The 21,873-nt window shown below is 44.1% G+C and overlaps 1 protein-coding gene across 2 annotated transcripts in view; it reads left to right on the forward strand.

Moving 5' to 3' along the window:
* p2rx1 (purinergic receptor P2X, ligand-gated ion channel, 1) overlaps nucleotides 1-21,873 on the forward strand; it is a 73,501-nt gene that overhangs the window by 22,294 nt on the left and 29,334 nt on the right. For both annotated transcript variants that reach the window (XM_078548725.1, XM_078548726.1), the window contains exons 2-3: nucleotides 19,357-19,504; nucleotides 21,253-21,324. In XM_078548725.1, the coding sequence (XP_078404851.1) occupies nucleotides 19,357-19,504; nucleotides 21,253-21,324 (220 nt within the window). The remainder of the gene's footprint in view (nucleotides 1-19,356; nucleotides 19,505-21,252; nucleotides 21,325-21,873) is intronic.

The raw sequence follows: 21,873 nt of genomic DNA on the forward strand, positions 1-21,873 counted from the left end.
GGTGCACAGGGCACTATCTAACAGCTCAGGAATGACAGCCTAAAATAAGATCGTTTAGAGGTCAAAGTGTTTAGGAATCCTTTTTTCAGGAAGAAAATCAATGTTGCTTAGCTAATCCCATAAAATGCAGAAAATACACACTTATTAAAGACCCCAATTTCTTACAGCCTCTTTAAAAATCTGCCACTGCTTCTCTACTGTCTTTCCTTTTAAACTAGTTCCTCAATTCACTTTAGCCAGCTCTGCCTTCATACCCTTATAATTAGCTTTATTTAGGTTTAAAACACTAGTCTTCTCAACTTCAAGCTGCACATGAAATTCTATCATGTTGTGATCACTGTTGCCTAGAAGGTCCTTAACTATGAGGTTATTGATTAATCCTGTCTCATTTTACATTACCAGGTCTAGAATATTCTGTTCCCTGGTTGGCGTTAGAAAGTTCTGCTCTAAGAAATTGTCCTGAACATGCTCTATGAACTCATTTTCCAGGTCACCTTTGCCATTCTAATTCATCAAAACTTCATATAGGTTAAAGTCACGCATGATTATTGTAGTACCTTTTTTACACGCCCAATTTATTTCTTCCTGTATACTCTATCCTACAGAGTAACTACTGTTAGGGGGCCCAATAATTACTTCCGCAAGCGACCTCTTGACTTTCCTATTTCTTATATCTATCCAAACTGATTCGATATCTTGCTCTTTCGAGCCAAGGTCATCTCTCACTACTGCACTAATGCCATTTTAATTAACAGAGCTACCCCAGCACTTCCTCCTAGCTTCCTACTTTTCCAAAATGTCAAATACTCTTCAACATTCAGGTCCCAGCCTTGGCCACCTTGAAACCATGTCTCTGTAATGACAATTAAGTCATACATATTTATCTCTATCTGTGTTATCAATTCATCCATTTTGTTATAAATGTAGCACATTCAGATACAAAGCCTTTCACTCCGTCTTTTTAACATTTTTGCAACCTCTGGCCTTATCTTTGGTATACATTTAAGTTTGCATTCTCTAACCGTTCCTGCCACACTCTGGTTATCATTACCCACATTGCTACTCTGCTCTATTATCTTGTCATTTCCCTTTAATTTACCACAACCTCCCTCACATGATCCTTTCCCCTGATTATTTAGTTTAAAGCCTCCTCTTAGTTATACAACTCACCAGAACACTGGTCCCAGCACAGTTCAGGTGAAGACCGTCTCAAATCTACAGCTCCCACTTTCCTCATTTTGGTGCCAGTGCCCCATGAATCAAAACCCATTTCTCCCACACTAATCTTTGGGCCACGCATTCATCTCTCTAATCTTATTTCCCTATGCCAATTTGCTCATGGCTCAGGTTCATGCTTGGCCTCTACCTTTGTGGTTCTGCTTTTTAATTTAGCCCCTAGCTACTCATATATCCTTAAACAGAAACTCTCTGCTAGCTCTATCTATGTTGTTGGTACCTACATGGACCCTGACAACTGCATCCTCCCCCTCCCACTGCAAGTTCCTCACCAATCCAGAGCAGATGTCCTGAACCCTGACACCACCCGGGCAACACAGCCTTCTGGACTCTCACTCTTGGTTGCAGAGAACTGAGTCTAGGCCCATGACTATACTGTCCCCTACCACCTCTACATTCCTATTTACTCCCCCCACTTGGATGGCTTCCTGTACCATGGTCTCATGGTCAGTTCACTCATCCATCTTGCAGTCCCTGCTCTCATCCAAACAATTTGCAAGAACCTTGAGCCTGTTGGGCAATTGCAAGGGTTGAGGCTCCTCTACTTTTATCTCCCTGACCTCCTTACCTGCCTCACAGTCACACCCTCCTGTCCCTGACCATGGACTAAATCAGATGATCCTATCCTAATGGGTGTGACTGCCTTCTGGAACAAAGTGTCCAGGTAACTTTCCCCCTCCCTGATGCATCGCAGTGTCTGTAGCTCGGCCTCCAGCTCATTGACCCTGAGCTGCAGTTTCTCGAGCTGCAGACACTTACTGCAGGTATGGTTGCGATGGATCACACTGGCGTCCACCAGCTCCCACATACTGCAGCGCAACACATCACCTGAATGGGCTGAAGATCATTGCTCATCCATTACTATCTTGTCACCTCAGATGTCCAAAAACAATCTTTGAAAAGCCCAACAATAATTTGATGGTGCTGTTCCTAAACTGGAGTTTTGCCAAGCAGCAATAGGCTCTCTCAATCTCTGTAATTTACAGATAAACCAGCTTGCATATTCCCCTAGTGTTAGATTTTGTGGCCTCAAAGGGACTGCGATTAAATAGCACACATTGGAATGTTTGTGTAAATAGATTGGCCAAGATGTTAGTCAAGGAAATTGAACCCTGTAATGCTCAAAATATGCATTTTGGTCCCTATCCTTTTGTACAAAATCATATGGGCTGTATTATTGAGCATGACTGAATGGAGCTATGCACAATCTCTGTGTTACAGTAGCCTAAAGGTATCAGATCAGCAACACAGAGGTCATGGGTTCAAATCTTCTCATGGAAAGCTGTGAAATTAAATTGAATCAATTTGAGAACGTGTGTGTTGACATCAGGAAAATTCTGAAAATGAAATGTAGGTAACTGATGTCATTCAAGGAAGGGGCTGTCGTCTCTACCCAGCCAACTCCAGGCACCTATAGGGCTCGCCATTGATCATTGGCATGTTAGTTGGGCTGGTTTACTGAAAGGAACAGGAGACATTTTCAGCTACATACTGAGGTAATAGCAAGCTGTACATCGCTCAGCATCACACACTGATTGGCACCATTTGTCAGAAAATCCCCTGCTGGGTTTTTATAGGACATTGTCATATATATCCTTCACCTCTAATACAAAGCCAAGGGTGATAAAACACTGGGATGTCTGGTTAATAGTCTTTATTTATCAAATCACTGTATAAAACAACTGGTTACATGCAGTGCCCATGAGACTGGTAGTGATTGTAATTCACATTGAAAGCCCTCAGCAACAATTCTCGACATGTGTTGTCTTGCCTATTCATGCTAACCTCAGCAAGACTCAGCAAATGTGTTTTATCTTTATAGGATTAATCACGTCCCCTAGTATGAAGCTAATATGTTACATGTCCAACCTATGCCTGCTTATAAATAGGAGTAAGCTAGTCTGTCCCTTCACTGTATAAATGCAATGTTAATTAGGTAATCTCTTTCAATGCACCTGTGCAGCACCATCCGTTTCTTATTCATTGTACTAACTAATGAGAAACTCTGAATATGGCCCTCCCTTCTTATCTCCCTCCAAAACAATCACTAACTCTATTAATCCCTTACATTACATCCCTTACAAGTAACATTCACGCCACACAGGTGCCAACAAGAGAGGATCTAACCACCTCCCCTTGACATTCAATGGCATTAGCATCACTGAATACCCCACCATCAACATCCTGGGGGTCACCATTGAAACTGGACTAGCCTTATAAACACTGTGGCCATAAGAGCAGGTCAGAGGCTGGGAATTCTGCAGCCAGTAACTCACTTCCTGACTCCCCAAACCCTGCCCACCATCTACAAAGCACAAGTTGGGAGTTTTATTTCATTCGTTCATGAGATGTGGGTGTCACTGGCCAGCATTTATTGTCCATCCCTAATGGCCCTTGTTCAGAGGGCATTTAAGAGTCAACCACATTACTGTGGGTCTGGAGTCACATGTAGGCCAATTTCCTTCCCTAAAGGACATTAGCGAACCAGATGGGTTTTTTACGGGACACTCGCCCAACGTCATCGCGTGTCATTTTATGTTTGAGTGCGTGCGTTGGTGTGCGTCCACCCGCTCAACGAAAATTCAGCCCCATGTCACCTTCTAAAACATTTAAACAATGGTTCTGTCATTTCCAAATAATCTGCTATGGTCAGAGCCACAGATTTATGGCTCTGGTTTTTGTTCCATGGGATTTTTCTCTGTTTGCTATTTAATGTTTGGATAAAAATAAAGCCTCCATTACTTCCCACTGCCAGCACACTGCAGGACATAAGAGCAGTGATCTCAGTAACTCCTTTTAGCTTTCACATTATTTCTGCTCTCTCTTGTCTTGTCAATGACTGTGTTTCTTTCTGGCTTCTTGGCCTGACCTTGTTGCCTTCATTTGGCCTGTAGACTAAATTTAAAGCACACCATCTTCGCATTTGCAGGCTGTTTGGCAGTTTCCAATCCTCGAGCCTGCTCCATCATTCAACAGAAATTGTGATTCTTCTGCTGGCACTCTGACATTCTCGTTGACTGGTGGTGATGGCTTAAAAATTGTCAGTGGCTTGCGAAAGTTACAATGTCATAAGTTTGGCCGGTGTCTTTCCATTCAGAGTGTGGGGTGGATAGACATGTGCAAAGTAGGATATGAATGGACTGTTCAAAAGTTTTTCCCTCTAATATACTAGCCCTCAGACTGTCCTTTATCACCCTGTTGAATTTTTCAATGCCACAATTTGATCATGGATTGCATATGATGTCAGATGGCGATGAATTCCGTAGCTTGCTAGAAACTCTGAACTGACTGGAAACAAACTCTGGCTCATTGTCTGTAGTGATAATCTCTGGCAAACTCCATTTTGTTAACAATTTGTCTAGAATGTCAATGACCGAAAAGTGATAGTTATGGAATTTGTTGTAATGATTTCTGGCCATTTGCTGTGCAGATCATGGACAACAAACTGAAAACATTGATTGCTAGGGGTTTCTTGTACTTTTCCAAAAATATCAACTCAGAGTTGTTGCCATGATGTTATTGGCTCTGAGTCAGTTGTTGGAGGTGCTGGATACAGTTTAACAGATTTTTCACTCAGCGTACATGCTACGCAATTTCTGATTTTTTAAATTCATTCATGGGATGTGGGCATCACTGGCTAGGCCAGCATTTATTGCCCATCCCTAATCACCCTTGTTCAGGGGGCATTTAAGAGTCAACCACATTGCTGTGGGTCTGGAGTCACGTGTAGGCCAGACCAGGTAAGGACGGCAGATTTCTTCCCCTAAAGGACATTAGTGAACCAGATGTTAAACTCTTCTATGATGAACTCTTCTGTGCAGCAATCTATTGCTGGCCACCAGACAACTTCCCGGGATCATCTTAACAACACCCGGATGTCCTTCATCAGCAAGATGCAATACCCATTGCTGTAGAACTTTCAGTATAACCATTTGAGTTCCACGTGCAATGCTATTATCATCTAACAATGTGAGTTCATTGCATACACTGTAGTACAGGATCAGTTCTCCCGCTATTTCATAAGGCCACTCGGTTTTTTGGTACTGGCTCACTTTCCGTAGTACGCTGTCTGTTGGAGATTCTGCCCCCAATTCCTCTTGCGTAACTAGGTTCGTGGTCACATGTAAAATCACCACGATCATGTAGTCTCCAATGTCACAAGTTAGTTCGCTATTGCTAACACTGTCTACAATAGTAGTACAGCGAAGCATGTCAGCTACTCGGCTGCGTGAACCTGTGAGATACTCGACCTCGAAATTGTTCTGATGAAGATGATTTGGCCAACTGTAGATGCGAAGACATTGATTACCAGATCCTGATGTGACTAACAATGTAGTTAGCACTTGGTGATTGGTAGAGAGAGTAAAATGTCAATGTGCCAATGTTCACAAACGTAGGCTAGTGTTTGCATTCTCCAGTAGAGAATTTGCATTCAGTTTCCAACAATGAGCATGAATCATAAGCAATTGGTCATTTGCTTTCTTCAATGTACTGTGAGAATACAGCTCCAATTTCATTTCCTGATGCACCTGTTGTGACATATCTTTCCACCTGTGGGTTGAAATGTGCCAGGACTGGTGGAGATGCTATATTCACCTTTAACGTGCAACCAGAACTAGTGGAGCTGCCATATTCACCTTTAACGTGCAGCCAGAACTGGTGGAGATGCTATCTGTTATGTTCCTTCTGTCAGGTTGCTTTACTCAGTGAACATGGTTGCACGCCTACCTACTGGTGAGCAAGTTGGCAAACATGATACTGCAGATGCAGAGACCAATGTAAGATGAAGCACATGCTGTTTATTAACACAAGTAACAGAGCATTAACAAAATGTGTGCTTCTCAAACCAGACCCTATTCTAAACTACTGATTAACATTGTAGCCCACGCTACACGGCATTTGGGTAATACACTCAAGCAGTCAATCTGCTCACATTCTCTTAAAGGTGTATTGCACCTCAGATTACCACATCCCTCCACCTTTACTCGAAAGTACAATTTACAATCTTTACAATATATCAACTATTTACTCAAATAAACTATTTACAAATTCAGTCTCATGTTCTTCAAACGTGTCGAACGTTGTAGTTCTATGACTTTGGATGGTTTATCTGAGGCCTCTTTCTCAGGAGTCATTTGTCCGCTAGGCTCCCCAGTAGGAACCTGTAAGTTTGTCTTTTCGACTTTCTCAGGCTCAACGGATCCTGCAGGCACTTCCAAACCAAGTGGGGTTCCTTCCACATGTGGAGTGGACTCCAACAGGAATGCCTTCACCCTCTTTCGGGCCCAATCACATGCACTCCTGCTGCCCTCCACTCCAAGTTCAACAGTATGAAGGTCAACTGTCAGGAAGGTTCACAAAATCAGGATGTTGCGCAAGGCTAAATTCAACACAGTATTATCAACTTCCTGTTGTGTAAAAATTTTAAAAAAGATTTCAGGGCCTTGTTAGTAATTCTGCTTTTTCTTCCTACGTGTCTTCTTTTGATGGGTTTTCTTCTTGGCAGCTGACTTTAATCTCGGCTTCTTTTCAATTTCCCTATTGGCCAAACTAGGCTCAGGTATGAGCTCAACTTGAGTGAACTCGGTGGTTCAGTCTTCAAGCATTTCCTCAGATGTCAGCACCTTTGAAAACTCAGGGATCTCTTTTTAAAGCTTCTTGGCTTTAAAATTCTTCAGCTGTTCCATTTCTTTTTTATATTTGTTAGTTGTTCCCTGGAGAATTAAGCATTGTCGTGTTTTCTCAGCTAATTTATTCTTCATCTCTGCCAGAGATATGCTGAATTCTTTCTGTTCTTCCTCATACCTTTTTTATTGGTACAAATTGGGATCTAAGGGAATCTTGCAATTTGCGAAAGTCCTTCAGCAGGTTTTCTTTCTCTTTTTGGAGGTTACTGACTTCAACTCGAACTCTGTCCTGAAGCGTCACCTCTACAAGTTCCTTTTGTTGAGTCTTTACATACTCCCTTTTCCAAAAAATACCATTCCCTGCCTCTGATTGAGATCTCAGTAATCTCTCAAGATTAATCTCTCAAAATTAATCTCTCCTACCCAGTTTCTTCCAAGGAGACTTGATCTTCTGCCTACTACCACTATTAGGGATAGATTAACAGACTGATTTCCATACTGTACTGGAACCTTGCATGTACCTCTTACTCTTATATCTTCACCAGTATACGTCTTTAATTTGGCATCTGAATTTTCCAGACTTAATGACTGGTCTCGTACATTCAAATATCTGAATGGAGGTTCCCCTATAACTGTTTAAGATGCCCCTGTATCTACTTCCATAATGTGCCCATTACGATGACAGTAGAAACATTCGATTCTTTTAAATTGTCATTTGCTGGCAGGCTGTCCAGTTCCGTGGGAAGAATTTTCCCATCGGCGTGCGGGGGTGCAGGGCCCACTCGCCGATGCGTAAAATGACGCGGGATGAAGTTGGGCGGAACTCCCGACGTCACCCCGCGTCATTTCCATTTTCAGGTCGGCGGGGGCGCAGATGAATCAGCTGTGCGCCCGCCAACCTGTCAACGGCCTATTGAGGCCATTTACAAAACAATTAAACCAATTAGTGGACCTGCCCATCCAACCTTAAGGTTGACGGGCAGGTCAGGAGCCCTGGCAGCCACCTGAAAAAGCATGAAACCTCATCCACGGGCGGGGTGAGGTTTCATGACTGAATTAAAAAATTAAGATTCACTTTTATTTAAAGTTATGTCCATGTCTCAATTCATGTGACATTGTCACATGAGGGGACATGGATGGTTAATGAAATTTTCGACAGAATAACTTTTTCACTTTGGGAATTGATCTCCCTAAGGCAGTACTTAGTCTCAGGGGGATCGGAGAGTGCACTTCCTCATTTGGCAATCCCCCTCCCCGCCCGCATAGGGAGTACATAGCGCTTCCATGCGAACATCACGCTGGGCGGGCCTTAATTGGCCCGCCCACGAAAAATGACGGTGCACCCCCAATTGGGGGCACAGATCGGAGGGCCGCCCACCCACGCCCGCTCACAGAATCACAGAATCACAGTGCAGAAGAGGCCCTTGGGCCCATCAAGTCTGCACCGACACATGAGAAACACCTGACCTACCTACCTAATCCCATTTACCAGCTCTTGGCCCATAGCCTTGAATGTCATGACGTGCCAAGTTCTCCCGCACTCCCCCTCCGACAGGCGGACATTGTTGCCCCATTTCTGCCATTATTACTGTGGGTTTTCTCGGTTAAACCATTGCTTTTTGCTGGTCTGTTAATGGTAGCTGTTTACCACCTTTCCTCAGAGCCCTGCACTTCCGCACCATTTCTAACCGGTGCTTCCCTCCCGACGTGAAGGACGGCACCATTTTGAGCTCCTTTGATTGCTTCTGAATCCCTGACTGCGCTCTCCATTGTGAGCACCAACTCTAGCACCTTGCTGAAGTCTAAATTCATTTCTGACAACAACCTTTTTTGAACGGGGTCTTTATTAATCCAACATACTAATCGGTCTCTTAACATGTCATTAATCAATGTCCCGAACTCACAGTGCTCTGCCCATTGTTTTAAGGCTGCTACATAGCAAACAACTCTCCCTCCAGGGGCGCGACACCTCAAATTAAACTTAAAACGCTCCGTTGTTACCAAGGGTTTTGGCTGAAAGTGGCTTTTCACAAGATTTACCAACTCATCAAAGCTCTTGGAATCTTGGGCATTGGGTGCCGTTAGACTATGAATTAGGCCGTATGTTTTACTGCCACATGTTGATAAGAGGATCGCTCGCCTCTTCTCCTCCCCCAATATGTCATTGGCCAGGCAGAGGAACGCTAGGCGTTAAATTTAATGTGACCATTCATCGGTGGCCTGATCAAATGGTTCGATACGACCAAACTGTGGCAGACTGGAGGGAGATAACTTCGACGACTATGATGATGGCGGTTCTTTCAATCACCTTGCAAAGTATGGCTGATTTACTTCTGCCTAATTTTCACAGCTTTCTTTGGTGTCGTCAGCTGGTCGTGTTTTGCCTCGTCACCAGTTGTTATGTTCCTTCCATCAGGTCGCTTTGCCTATCTACTGGTGAGTGAGTTGGTAATCAAGATGCTGCAGATGCAGAGACCAATATAAGATGAAGCACATGCTGTTTATTAACACAGATAACAGAGCACTAACACATTGGCCAGAATTTTTCTGTCAGCGAGTTGGGGGCGGGGCCCGCTCGCCGACATGAAAATGACACGGGATGATGTTGGGGGGACCCCCGACATCACCCCGCCCCATTTAAATTTTCAGGAAGGCGGGAGCACAGCCAAATCAGCTGACCGCCGACCTGTCAATGGCCAATTGAGGCCATTGACAGGATAATTAAGCCAATTAAAGACCTTAAGGTTGGTGGGCAGGCCAGGAGCCCCAGCGGGCTTCTGATAATACATGAAACCTCATCCACTGGCAGGATGAGGTTTCATGTCTGTTTAAAAAATCTTTAATAAAGTTTTTGTCATATTTATTAACATGTCCCATCTCATGTGACATTGTCACATGAGGGGGACATGTTAATAATTTTTTTATTATTCTATTTTTGAGGTTTCTGAAACTTTCAGCGCTCTCCCTGAGACAGCACTTAGCCTCAGGGAGATGTACGCGTGAAAGAGTGCACTTTGACAGTTGGGGAATCCCCCCCCCACCTCCCCTGCACAGGAAGCGCATAGCGCTTCTCATCGGGCAGCCCGCTGGGCGAGCCTTAATTGGCCCGCCCACTCAAAATGGCGGGGGGGGCCCGTTTCAGCAGCGACGATCGGCTGCCCGCCCACCGCCGAGCCGGTCGGGCCCGCCCGCCCATCAAGGGCAAAATTCTGCCCAATATGTGCTTCTCAAACCAGACCCTAATCTAAACTGCTTCTTAACATTGTAGCTCACGCTACACAATGATTGGGTAACAGTCACGTGGTCAATCTGCTCATATTCTCTTCAAGGTGTATTGCACCTCAGATTACCACACTATCTTCAACTTTAACGTATCGCCAGGACTGGTGGAAATGCTATTATCACCTTTAACGTGTCAAACACTGTTTGCTGTCTGATTGTTCATTCCCATTGTGTATCTTTCAAAGAGGTTCCGTCAATTCTGTGTACTTAAGAACAAATTTATGATAAAAGATGATAGCACTGTAGAACAATGGCAACTCATTCATGTTGCATGAAGTCGGAAGCGCATTATTGGCTTTGGCATTGTTGTGTGTGGGCTTTGCTCAGGTGTTGCCAGTCAATCTCGGGTGCCATGAATGTGTGTTTGCCCTTGTGGAGCATCACATTGTGTTTTGAGTTAATATCCTTTTGTTCTTCTTTGTCCCTTCCATGGACAACAGCATCGTTAAATAGGTTGAGCTCCCCTCAGCACCTGAGAAAACCGAAGAAAAGATCTTTTGGAATGCGTTAGGTGCTGAACTTAATTCCTACGGCATTCTTCGGTACTGAAACAGACCTTCATGAATAACAAAAGCTGTAAGGTATCAGCTTTGCACTATTAGTGGCACTCATCCAGGCAAGTTCAGAGTATTCCAGTGGTATCTAAGGATAATTTCATTGTATGTCGAGCTTTGTGAAGACTATGGAGTTGTGGAATGATGCTGATAGTTCTTGGATTGTAGGAAGTGGATACTTGTCTGGAATGGTTACTTTGATGACCGTCTTAATGTCGATGCATAGTCACCATTTTTGCATCGTGCAAACATTTGGTTTGATATCCACCCTGATGGGCTGATTCGCTCGGTGATACCATCAGCTTCAAATTGTTTCAGCTCATCCAACACTACAGCATGGATTGCAAATGGCAACTGCCTCAAATTTTGTGAAACTGGCAAAATTGATGTGTCACACGAGGAGCATGGCAGTGCCCCTTAATCTCCTCAAATCCAGTAAATAAGGAAGAATGCAGTTGTATCCAGTCTGCGTCATCAATCACTTTGTGATCCTGTGGGATCTTAAGATTGAAGCGAAACTTATTGAACCCCCATAAGGCCTCTGCTTTTGGCTATGTAGAACATGCCTGTAGGATGATGCTTCTGTGGTGTATTGGGACTACTATCATTCGTAATACCAGAATGAGTGTCGCAAGCTTGATCCGTGTCTGCTGCAGGAGTGACAGAAAGTTGTGAAAAATGATGATGGTAGATTTTGTCATTCAAAATAGATACTTTAATTCCAATATCAATGAGGAGTGACACTGAGATTCCTGCAACCTAACTGAGCGCTCCTTAAAATGACCTGGAACTTTGCCATTCATTCTGGTATACACATGTCATACCTCACTGTCAGGAAGAGACTCCTCCACATGTTAAACTGATGAAGTTCTTTTCTTTGACCACCTGCACACCTTTGCACATTGATTCCACTTTAAGTCTAAGTGACACTTTTTCCCTCGAGCTGGACATGGCATTTGGAACTGATGGGCACCTCCACCATTTGGGCACAGTTTTGAAGATATCTGACCGTGCTGGGGCACATGTTGATGAGGCTGCTGAGGTTCCTTTGTCCGTAGCCCTTGCACTTGAGCTCATCGATAAGCTGTTTTGTGACCCTGAGTCTGAGGATGCATTTCTGTGTAACCTCTTCAAATCAAGCAAAGCAGTATTTGATTTGGACTGCCAAGGTTGTGGCTTTATTCCAAAGTTCATCCTCCATGAGGAAACATTCCCTAATTCATGGATTTGAAGTATTTTCAATTAATTGGTCACAAATCAGTTTGTTTTATTATTCCTTTATGGGATGGGAGTGTCACTGGCTGGGCCAACATTTTTTGCCCATCCGTAATTGCCCTCGAGAAGGTGGTAATGAGCTGCCTTCTTGAACCGCTGCAGTCCATGTGGTGTAGGAAGGGAGTTCCAGGATTTTGATCCAGTAACAGTGAAGGAACAGCGATATATTTCCAAGTCAGGATGGCGTGTGGCTTTGAGGGGAACTTGCAGGTGGTGGTGTTCCCATGCATCTGATGCCCTTGTCCTTCTAGGGAGTAGAGGTAGCAGGTTTGGAAGGAGCTGTCTAAGGTGCTTATTGAGTTGTGTAGTACATCTTGTAAATAGTACACACTGTTGCCACTGTGCGTCAGTGGTGGAGGGTGTGAGTGTTGAAGGTGATGGATGGGGTGCCAATCAAGCGGGCTGCTTTATTCTGGATGGTATCGAGCTTCTTGAGTGTTGTTTGAGCTGCACTCAACCAGTCATCACACTGCTGACTTGTGCCTTGTAGATGGTAGATAGGCTTTGGGGAGTCAGAAGGTGAGTTACTTGCTGCAGAATTCCTAGCCTCTGACCTGCTCTTGTAGCCACAGTATTTATATGGATAATCCAGTTCCACTTCTGGTCAACGGTGACCCCCAGGATGTTGATAGTGGGGGATTCAGTGCAGGTAATGCCATTGAACATCAAGGGGCGATAGTTAAATTCTCTCTTGTTGGAGATGGTCATTGCCTGGCAGTTGTATGGCACAAATGTTACTTGCTACTGATAAGCCTGGATATTGTCCAGGTCTTGCTGCATTTGGACATGGACTGCTTCAGTATCTGAGGAGCCACGAATGGTGCTGAACATTGTGCAATCATCAGCGAACATCCCCACTTCTGACCTTATGATGGAAGGAAGGTCATTGATGAAGCAGCTGAAGATAATTGTGCTGAGGACACTACCCTGAGGAACTCCTGCAGTGATGTCCTGGGACTGAATTGGTTGCCCTCCAACAACCGCAACCATCTTCCTTTGTGCCAGGTATGACTGCAGCCAGTGGAGAGCTTTCCCCCTGATTCCCATTGATTCCAGTTTTGCTAGGGCTCCTTGATACCACACTTGGTCAAATGTGGTCTTGATATCAAGGGCAGTCATTCTCACCTCACTTCTTGATATGCTATACTAGATTTGACATTGACTTATAGAGTTTCACAGTGGAGAAGAAGCCCCATCATGTCCAATTAATCCCAAGCTCCATCTCTTTCCCCATTACCCTGCAAATTGTTCTGTTCAAATATTTATCCAACTTCCTTTTAAAACTTATTGAAACTGCTTCCACCACCCTTTCAGGCAATGCATTCCAGATCATTACACCTCACAGAAAACATTTATTCCTTATCTTGCCTCTGGTTTCTTTGCAATTCATTTTAATTCTGTGTCCTCAGAACTTCTCATGATTTTGAATACCTCAATTAGACCCCCCTTAACCTTCTTTACAGTAAGGATAACAATCCCATCTTATCTTGTCTCCACATTAACTGAAGGCCCTCATCCCTGTTACCTCTCTCATTTGGCTTCTTCCATGTCACACAAGGTGGCCATAATGCTGGTTGTTGGCCCTTCTCCATCTCCATTCATATCAAGCCTCATTTTTCTTTTGGATTTGTTGGGTGGTTTTACGGCTGAATGCCGTTCCTGCCACTAAGTGCGCCCCCGCCCATTTATCTGGCTTGGGACTGACACAATACAGGCTGGCTTGCCTGTACCAGTGGCTGGATTTTTCTGTGACTAACAAGTCCTGGAGTGGAACACAACTGGGAACATTCTGGTTCAGAGGCAGGGATGCTGCCACATGAGGCACAAGAACCCTTCCCTCATCCCTGGTATCAATCCTGAAAACCTCTTCTGCACCCGCTCCAAGGCTGTGACATCCATCCTAAAGTGTGGCACCAGAATTGGACACACTACTCTAGTTAAGGCCTGAGCAGTGATTTATAAACGTGTAACATACTTTTCTTGATTTTGAGCTCTGTAGATTTACGAGTGCCAGGTAGCCTCTGTAAAACAAAGACTCTGCTCCCAGAATGCTGACTCCACCCGGAACAGATTTCATTATTTGGTGTGTTGGGATGCTTTGTGCAATACTTCTGTTGTGTGAAAATTGCCAGCCCATGTGATGCTGGCACACCAGCTAAACTGGTCACCCATAACCACACAATGTAATCAGGGGTGATGCATTATTTATACAGAGTATGCCTTGCAGTGTTTGATATGTTCACTGCAGACACAAATGCAGTAATCTGCCTATTCACCGGGCATTATTTTTAATCTCCTCTCATTACATTTCCAAACAGATTATGAACATTACACCTATGGGCAAACATTGCTTGGGCAATTTTGTATGAAAGTTGTCCTTTCTCAATACACTGTATGAGACGTGGATCCTGAGACCCTACAGGGACAATGGCAGCTTCCTGCCACCATTCTAGGGCAAAGGTGGAAATGGGAAAGGGGCACAGCAGAGATCAGGACAATCTCCACTGAATTTCCAGACTGTAACAACACCAATAACAACTTGCATTTATGTACATATGAACATATTGAACTAGGAGCAGGAGTAGGCCATTCGGCCCCTTGAGCCTGCTCCACTATTCAATAATATCATGGCTGATCTGGTTTGTGGTCTCAACCCCACTTCTCTGCCTGGCCCATCCCCCCATAGCCTTTGACTGCCTTGACAGACAAGAATCTATCTAACTCAGCCTTAAAAATATTCAATGACCCAGCCTCCAACACAGAGATAAAAACAAAAAACTACTGCGGATGCTGGAAATCCAAAACAAAAACAGAATTACCTGGAAAAACTCAGCAGGTCTGGCAGCATCGGCGGAGAAGAAAAGAGTTGACGTTTCGAGTCCTCATGACCCTTCGGCAGAACAGCCTCCAACACTCTCTGGGAAAGAGAATTCCACAGACTAGTGACCATCTGAAAGAATAAATTTCTCCTCATCTATGCCTTAAATGGGAGACCCCTTATTTTTAAATTGTTTCCTAGTTCTAGATTCCCCCACAAGGGGAATCATCTATCCTGTCAAGTCCCCTCAGGATCTTATGTTTCAATAAGATTACTTCTCTTTCATCTAAACTCCAATGGATACTGACCAAGCCTGTCCAACCTCTCCTTGTGAGACAGCCCCTTTGCACCAGGATAGTGCCTCTGATGCAGTGAAACATCCAAAGGTGCTTCATAGGTGTGTTATCAGATAATATTCAACCCCCGGCCACCTAAAGTGATATTGGGACAGATGAGAAAAAGCTTGGTCAAAGAAGTAAGTTTTAAGGGGCAGCTTAAATAAGGAGAGAGAGTTGGAGAGGTTTATGTTGTAAGGTGTTAGGAATAGTTCGGTAGATCTTATTAAGATATTCGTAGTCTTAGGTAGTTCAATAGTAAATATACATTAACTACTGGCAACTATATACGTAGGTGCTGCAAAGATCCAAGCTTGGAGCTGTCTCCATGCTTGCTTCTACACACGGCTCTGTCCAGCATAACACTACTCTAGGTGTGGGCCATGTGTTCTCTTACATCACAGTGTGGATGGTACTGTACTCAGTCCCATGTTAATCCTTTATGTGCCAGACCCTTCTACTACCATTTAGGCAGGGTACTCGAGAGTTTAGGGTATAGACAACTGAAGGCACAACTACCGATGGCAGAGTGATGAAAATTGGGGATACAGAGGATACCAGATTTGAAGGAGCGCAGGTTTCTTGGAGGGTTGTAGGGCTGGAGGAGGTTAGAGATATAAGGAAGGGTGATGCCATCGAGTGATTTGAAAACAAAGGTCATAATTTGAAAATGGAGACATCTCTCAACCGGGAGCCAATGTAGGTAAGGGAACATAGGTGTGATGGATAATGTCATCTTCCTTAGTGTTGGGATGGTAATTTTATAAATGCATGCACCTCAAAAGTAATTAATTAGCTGTGAGGTCCTTTGTGACAGTGCACTGGTCATGTAGGAAGTGAAGGTTAGCTTGTGGGAACCTCAGCACCTGAGGTAAGAGTGAATCCCAATGTATTGGGGTTAGTGGTTGCTGTGGCCAGCAGGAGCTGGAGGGTGATGGGGTGGTGGGGGGAACCATTCCATAAAATATTTTTACCTATCACTATGTACTTCCCAGAGAATTTGCAGTCTTTTTATAAATGTCTGCGACTTGATAATTTAATGTTAATTGGCATCAAGTTCCATACTTGAGCAGCCAGTTGGATTGACGGGAGCTTTGTCCCAGTGTGTTCCAACAGGAGGACTCCTGATATTTGCATGACATCGCAGTGTTAATGAGGACTGTAGTCATGCTGCTAAGAGCCTTGTACACCATAGCGCTGAGAGAAAAATGCACCTCATCAAAGAGCACAGTAGTAAGTGTAATCAATAGCTGACACTCCAGCTGACTGCCTCAATTACTCTGAGGATTGGCACAAGGTAATTAAGAATGTTTTTTTCACAGATACATGGTGTTGCTTTGAGTTGTCAGATGCCACCCACTGGGTGATCTGTTAAGTCAGGTTTTGGCTGGGGGAACCAAAGGACCTCATGATCTCAAAAGAGCTGACAACAATCTTAGCACAATTCTAGGTTTATTTCTCTTATTTTGGTTAGTTTTCTATCCCCAAGTTGGCAACTCCTGCCCACATTTGCCTTTATCATCACTTATCAACACAGTGAGTTTGCTAAAGACAAGAAAGTAGGCCTTGACGTTTGAAAGGGGCGGTAGACCATCAGCAACCTGATTATATCTCTCCTGAGTTTTATCTTCAATGAGTTTAACAGAAGTAAATATTAAAAAGATGTTGGATGGATTGTCAATCACTATCATCCTGTTACTCTATCGCACCAAGACAACATTTAACCCAAGGTGGGTAATTTGAACCTAATCTGCTCAGCAGGATAATGACAGGGTGAGAGCAGCTATATCTTCAGCAGCTCACTCAGTTTTACCTCACATTGAAGTTACCTGGAGTGTCAACCTAGATTTTTGTGCTCAAGTCCCTGGAGCAGGGCTTCAACCCACAACTTCCTGTCTCAGAGGTGAGAGTGCTACCCACTGAGCTACAGCTGACATCAAAGCCAATTCTCTGACCTTGCCCACCCCATGGCACTGAAACATCAGCACACAGCCATTGGAAACCCCAGGATCGTATCATCTCTGCTCTCAGACCTTTGTGTGGTGTTAGAGCAGATGAATTTCCAACGCTTTGGTCAATTAACTTTGGGGACCAAGGAGCATTTCCACAGGACTGTCAATGAGCAGATGAAATGGATATGGTGGAGTCTATCCTGGGACAGTGAACAAGGTGGAAGAGACAGGTATGATAGACTGCTTCACATTTCATCCTTTTTTATATTCCAAATGCACCAAAACTGGAAAAGGAGTTACACACCATCTAAGCCCTTCTTCAATATTCAATCTCACACACAAGGTGTCATTATATATTATCTATGCAGTGGGAATAATTTGGAAAAGTTACTTAGCAGGATCAACTATGCTAAAGTTGAATCTCAAGATGATTCAGGTATCAGGGGTCTGCATTATCAAATGCTGCAGCCTGAGATCTAGACAGCTGCCAATGTGCTTCAAGCACCATAAGGAATGGGGATTTAGAATGTACATTAGGTCAATAGGCCACTGTTGCCTGTAGGCTAAATAGGCTAAAGCTCCATAATCCAGCTGAAGTACCTGATGGCGAAAGAAAGACTGACTTTCATTTATATAGTGCCTGTCATAACCAACAGGGCATTTCAAAGCATTCTGCAGCCAATGAAATACTTTTGAAATGTAGTCACTGTTGTAATGGAGGAAATACGGCAGTCAATGTGTGCACAGAAAGCTCCCATAAACAGTAATGTGATAATGGCCGGATAATCTGTTGTTAATGACATTGGTTGAGGGGTAAATATTGGCCAGGACACTGGGGATCACCTGCTCTTCTTTGAAATAGTGTCACTGGATCTTTTGCATCCACCTCAGAGGGCAGATGGGCTTCAGTTTCATGTCTCACCCGGAAGGCAGCACACCTGACAGTGCAGAACTCCCCAGTACCACACTGGACTGTCAGCCTAGATTTATATGCTCAAACCTCTGTACTGAGACTTGCACCCACAACCTTGGGTGACTTGGGTGAGAGTGCTACACCTGAGCCATAGCTAGAATGCCTCCACAAAAAGTCTGCCCAACAAAATTGTGTCGTGTCTCCTTTCTGATGTCCCTTTCCTTACAAAGGGGCAGACCTTTATTTGTACATGCTGTCCCTTGGATTGGAAAGCCAATTGTCAACCTTGCCTCAAGATGCTTTCATTCACTAAAAACATGTTGGATCTTTGAGGGCAGTCAGCAGTGCTGGTGTCCGACAATTTGAAATTATAATCAGTGATGCTATCACGATACCCTGTGCATTAAGCCTACCATAGGAAATACTTCAATGAGCTGACTTTTGTGTGAGGCAGGGTCACTGGGGTCTGGTTCACACCAGTCAAACAGCAGTGGTCCCAGCAACACTGGATCTCCAATACTGGCCTCTCATAACTCAGTCCATGATATAAATTCTGTATGTAGGTATCTGGAAACATTAATCAGGACAAGATTAATCTCCTGGACTATTTTAAATGTCCCAAAGGGGTTGGAGAATATAAGAACATAAGAAATAGGGGCAGGAATAGGCCATTTGGCCCCTCAAATCTGCCCCACCATTCAATAAGATCATGGCTGATCTGCCCCTGGCCTCAACTCCTCTTTCATGCCAGCTCCTCATAGCTCTCAACTCCCCAATATTTCAAAAGGCTATCTATCCCCTCGTTAAATACTTTCAGTGATCCAGCCTCCACAACTCTCTGGGGTAGAGAATTCCAGACATTCACTACTTCTGAGAGAAGAAATTCCTTCACATCTCAGTTTTAAATAGGCGTCCCCTTATTCTGTAACTATGCCCCCTAGTTCAAGATCCCCCACTAGTGGAAACATCTTCTCAACATCTACCCTGTTATGCCCCCTCAGAATCTTGTGCGTTTCAATAAGATCACCCCTCATTCTCCTAAACTCCAATGAATAAAGGCCTAACCTGTTTAGCCGTTCTTGATAAGTCAACCCCTTCATCCCAGGAATCAGCCTAGTGAATCTCTTTTGAACTGCCTCCAATGCCAGGGAGAAGCTGTTTTTCCCTGAATTAGCTTGGATTTTTATCTGGTTTCTCACCTTTCAGTGGGGTGTGCTGTCTGTACATCATGATGTGCAAGTTGTGTGGGACATATTGGATGGAGAAGTGGGTTTTTTCCTGTCCATCGTTGTTTATGTATACTTTACTGAAGGGGATGGGGTGTTAGAAAGAATAAACATTCAGTTTTCATTCTTCTGTCGCAGGTGGGTTTTCATCTATGAGAAAGGTTATCAGTCCACGGATACCACCATAAGCTCTGTCTCGGTTAAAGTGAAAGGCGTTGGCTTCACCAACCTCTCCAACATCGGGCCCAAGATCTTGGATGCAGTTGATTATGCCTTTCCATCATGGGTAAGATCAATCCAGAAATGAAGGGAACCTGTGATGATGAACTAAATGGCCTTATTATTCTTTCTATAACGGGCCACCCAAAACTCCACACAGTCTCGAAATGTTGTCAAATTACTGGTTTATACAAATTCCTTCTGACTCCTGGGGTTCAGGGTTCTGGGGCATTGGTCCCAGTGGGAGGACTTCGGTGTTGGGAGCTCAGTATCCTGAGGGTCAGTGGTCTGGTTGTTGGGGAGGGGGACACTGTGGGGGTGGTGGATAGAGTTCTAGGGGTTTGGGTTCTGGAGACTCAGTGTCCTGGGGGTCAGGGTGCTGTGCTCTAGATCCTGGAGAGGGGTCAGGGTTATGGCGTTCAAGATCCTGGGTGGTCAGCATCCTGGGGTTTGGGTCCCGGGGAGATTAATGTCCTGAAGGTCAGGATCCTAGGGATTAGGAACAGGGTCAGTGTCTTATGTTCAAGAACCTGGGGATCAGCTTTGAGGGGGTCGGGGGGGGGTGGTTGGAGGTCAATATCTAGGGGGTAAGTGTCCTGGGATGTCAGCATCTTGAGGGGACTGGGGTCCTGGGTGGTCGGGGTCCTGGGTGGTCAGTCCGATCTGCCAGCACCCTCTAGAGATTTTGCTTTGCATTTAAACACATCGGTTTAGAGGATTCCCATTGGTGACATTGAGCTAGAGGAAAAAGAGAAACAATTTACAATGATATAATTGATAGAGATTGGTTGCCATAACTGGTCAACAAGTCCATTGCTGCTATATCATGTGACTAGCAGGGTGGTAGAATGCTAACTAGATTTCCTTTCAATCTTTCCTTAACTGGTATTTCCTATGTTGCTAATAGGCACAAAAAAGCCCAAATGCCAAGGACCTGGAAACATCTGTTTAAAATGTGTGGGTATTTTAAATTCCTACCCCATATCCACCTGGTTCTGGCCTGGTTTCCTGGGGCTGCTGTGAACTTGATAATGCCCCCAGGTTGGGGAAGTGGGACAATGCCCTTTCAACCCACCCTCCATCAGCGAATCTCTCACCCGTTTCAACTAAGGGCACCTGATGCCCAAAACTCAGCCCTAACCAGTAAATACAGCATGGCCTAAATTTATCCAGGGGATTGGATTTCTGCTAGATTGTTCAGTCTGTTGGACTGGGAGCATGGGTGGGGCGTTACAAACATTAAAGAATTGATTGGGAAAGTTAAAGAGGAAGCAACATAAACAAGGTTTTTGTTATGTGAGTTTTGAAGCTGCATTTTCACACCCTTTCGTATTTAAATAAATGTTTACATGGAAACAATGGTGTACTGGACCTACCATGGCCGTTTTGAGAATTTGATTTCAGTCTAAAACATCTGGAAATAAAAGTCTGATATCATTAAAAGTCACCATGGTTGTGAAAATGCAACTGATTGACTCATGCCCTTTAAAGAAGGAACCTGTTTCCCTCCCCATGTCTGGCCCATCTGTAATCTAGTCCCACACCAAGACTCCGAACTGTCCTCTGAATTGGTCTAGCAAGCCTCTCAGTTGTATAACCATCCTCTCAGGGCAACCATGTGGACAATAAGTGCCAGTGGTGCCAGCAATGCCCACAGCCTGAGAATGGATAAAATAATTTTCAAATAACCAAGTCGAATGCTGGAATTCTGAATCAGCGACTGGGAATGATTAACACATCAGTGTTAGACGGGGAGGGCCTAATTAAACATCTCGCTGTGACCCTTCACCATGTAACTATATTTCCTTTCTTTAGGGATCGGACTCCTTTGTAATTATGACCAATTACATTGTTACTCCGAATCAGACCTTGACACACTGTACACAGGTAAGCTGCACTGGATATCCTCCCAATGAACAACTCCATCGGTAACATAGGGCATAACTTGAACCTAACCTGCAGGGGCTGAGGTGGGTTTGTGTCCGGATGTTTTACATCCTGGTCATTTTACACTGGGTGGATTTCCATGGGTAAAGTAGACCTTTAATTCAAACAACCTTGGGTGGGTCGGGTTAAAATGAACCGCATAGCAACAGTTTCAGGCAAAGGCCTTTGGCCCAGCTATCCCCAGTATTCCTTTAGTGCATTTCTAATAACTTTGAACTCCATCTGTTGAGAAGAAGCAGTCTAGTTCCCTCTTGAAACCCACTAAGGTTTCTTGTTCCATGTTCTGTGTCAGTAACCTGTTCTACACATTCACCACCCTTTCAGTGTAACCTTCATCTTGCATTTCTCTTTTCTTTTGATGTCGTTAGTTTCTAAAGATGACCCTTTGTGTTTAAATTCTTAAACTCTAATTTGTCCAAACCTTTCATAATTTTAATCATATGCCCTTTCTCCTCTTTTCAAGAGTGAAGAGACCCAGGGCTGGCAATC

This window comes from Cetorhinus maximus, chromosome 9, assembly GCF_964194155.1.
Source record: "Cetorhinus maximus chromosome 9, sCetMax3.hap1.1, whole genome shotgun sequence".
NCBI classification, from domain to species: domain Eukaryota; kingdom Metazoa; phylum Chordata; class Chondrichthyes; order Lamniformes; family Cetorhinidae; genus Cetorhinus; species Cetorhinus maximus.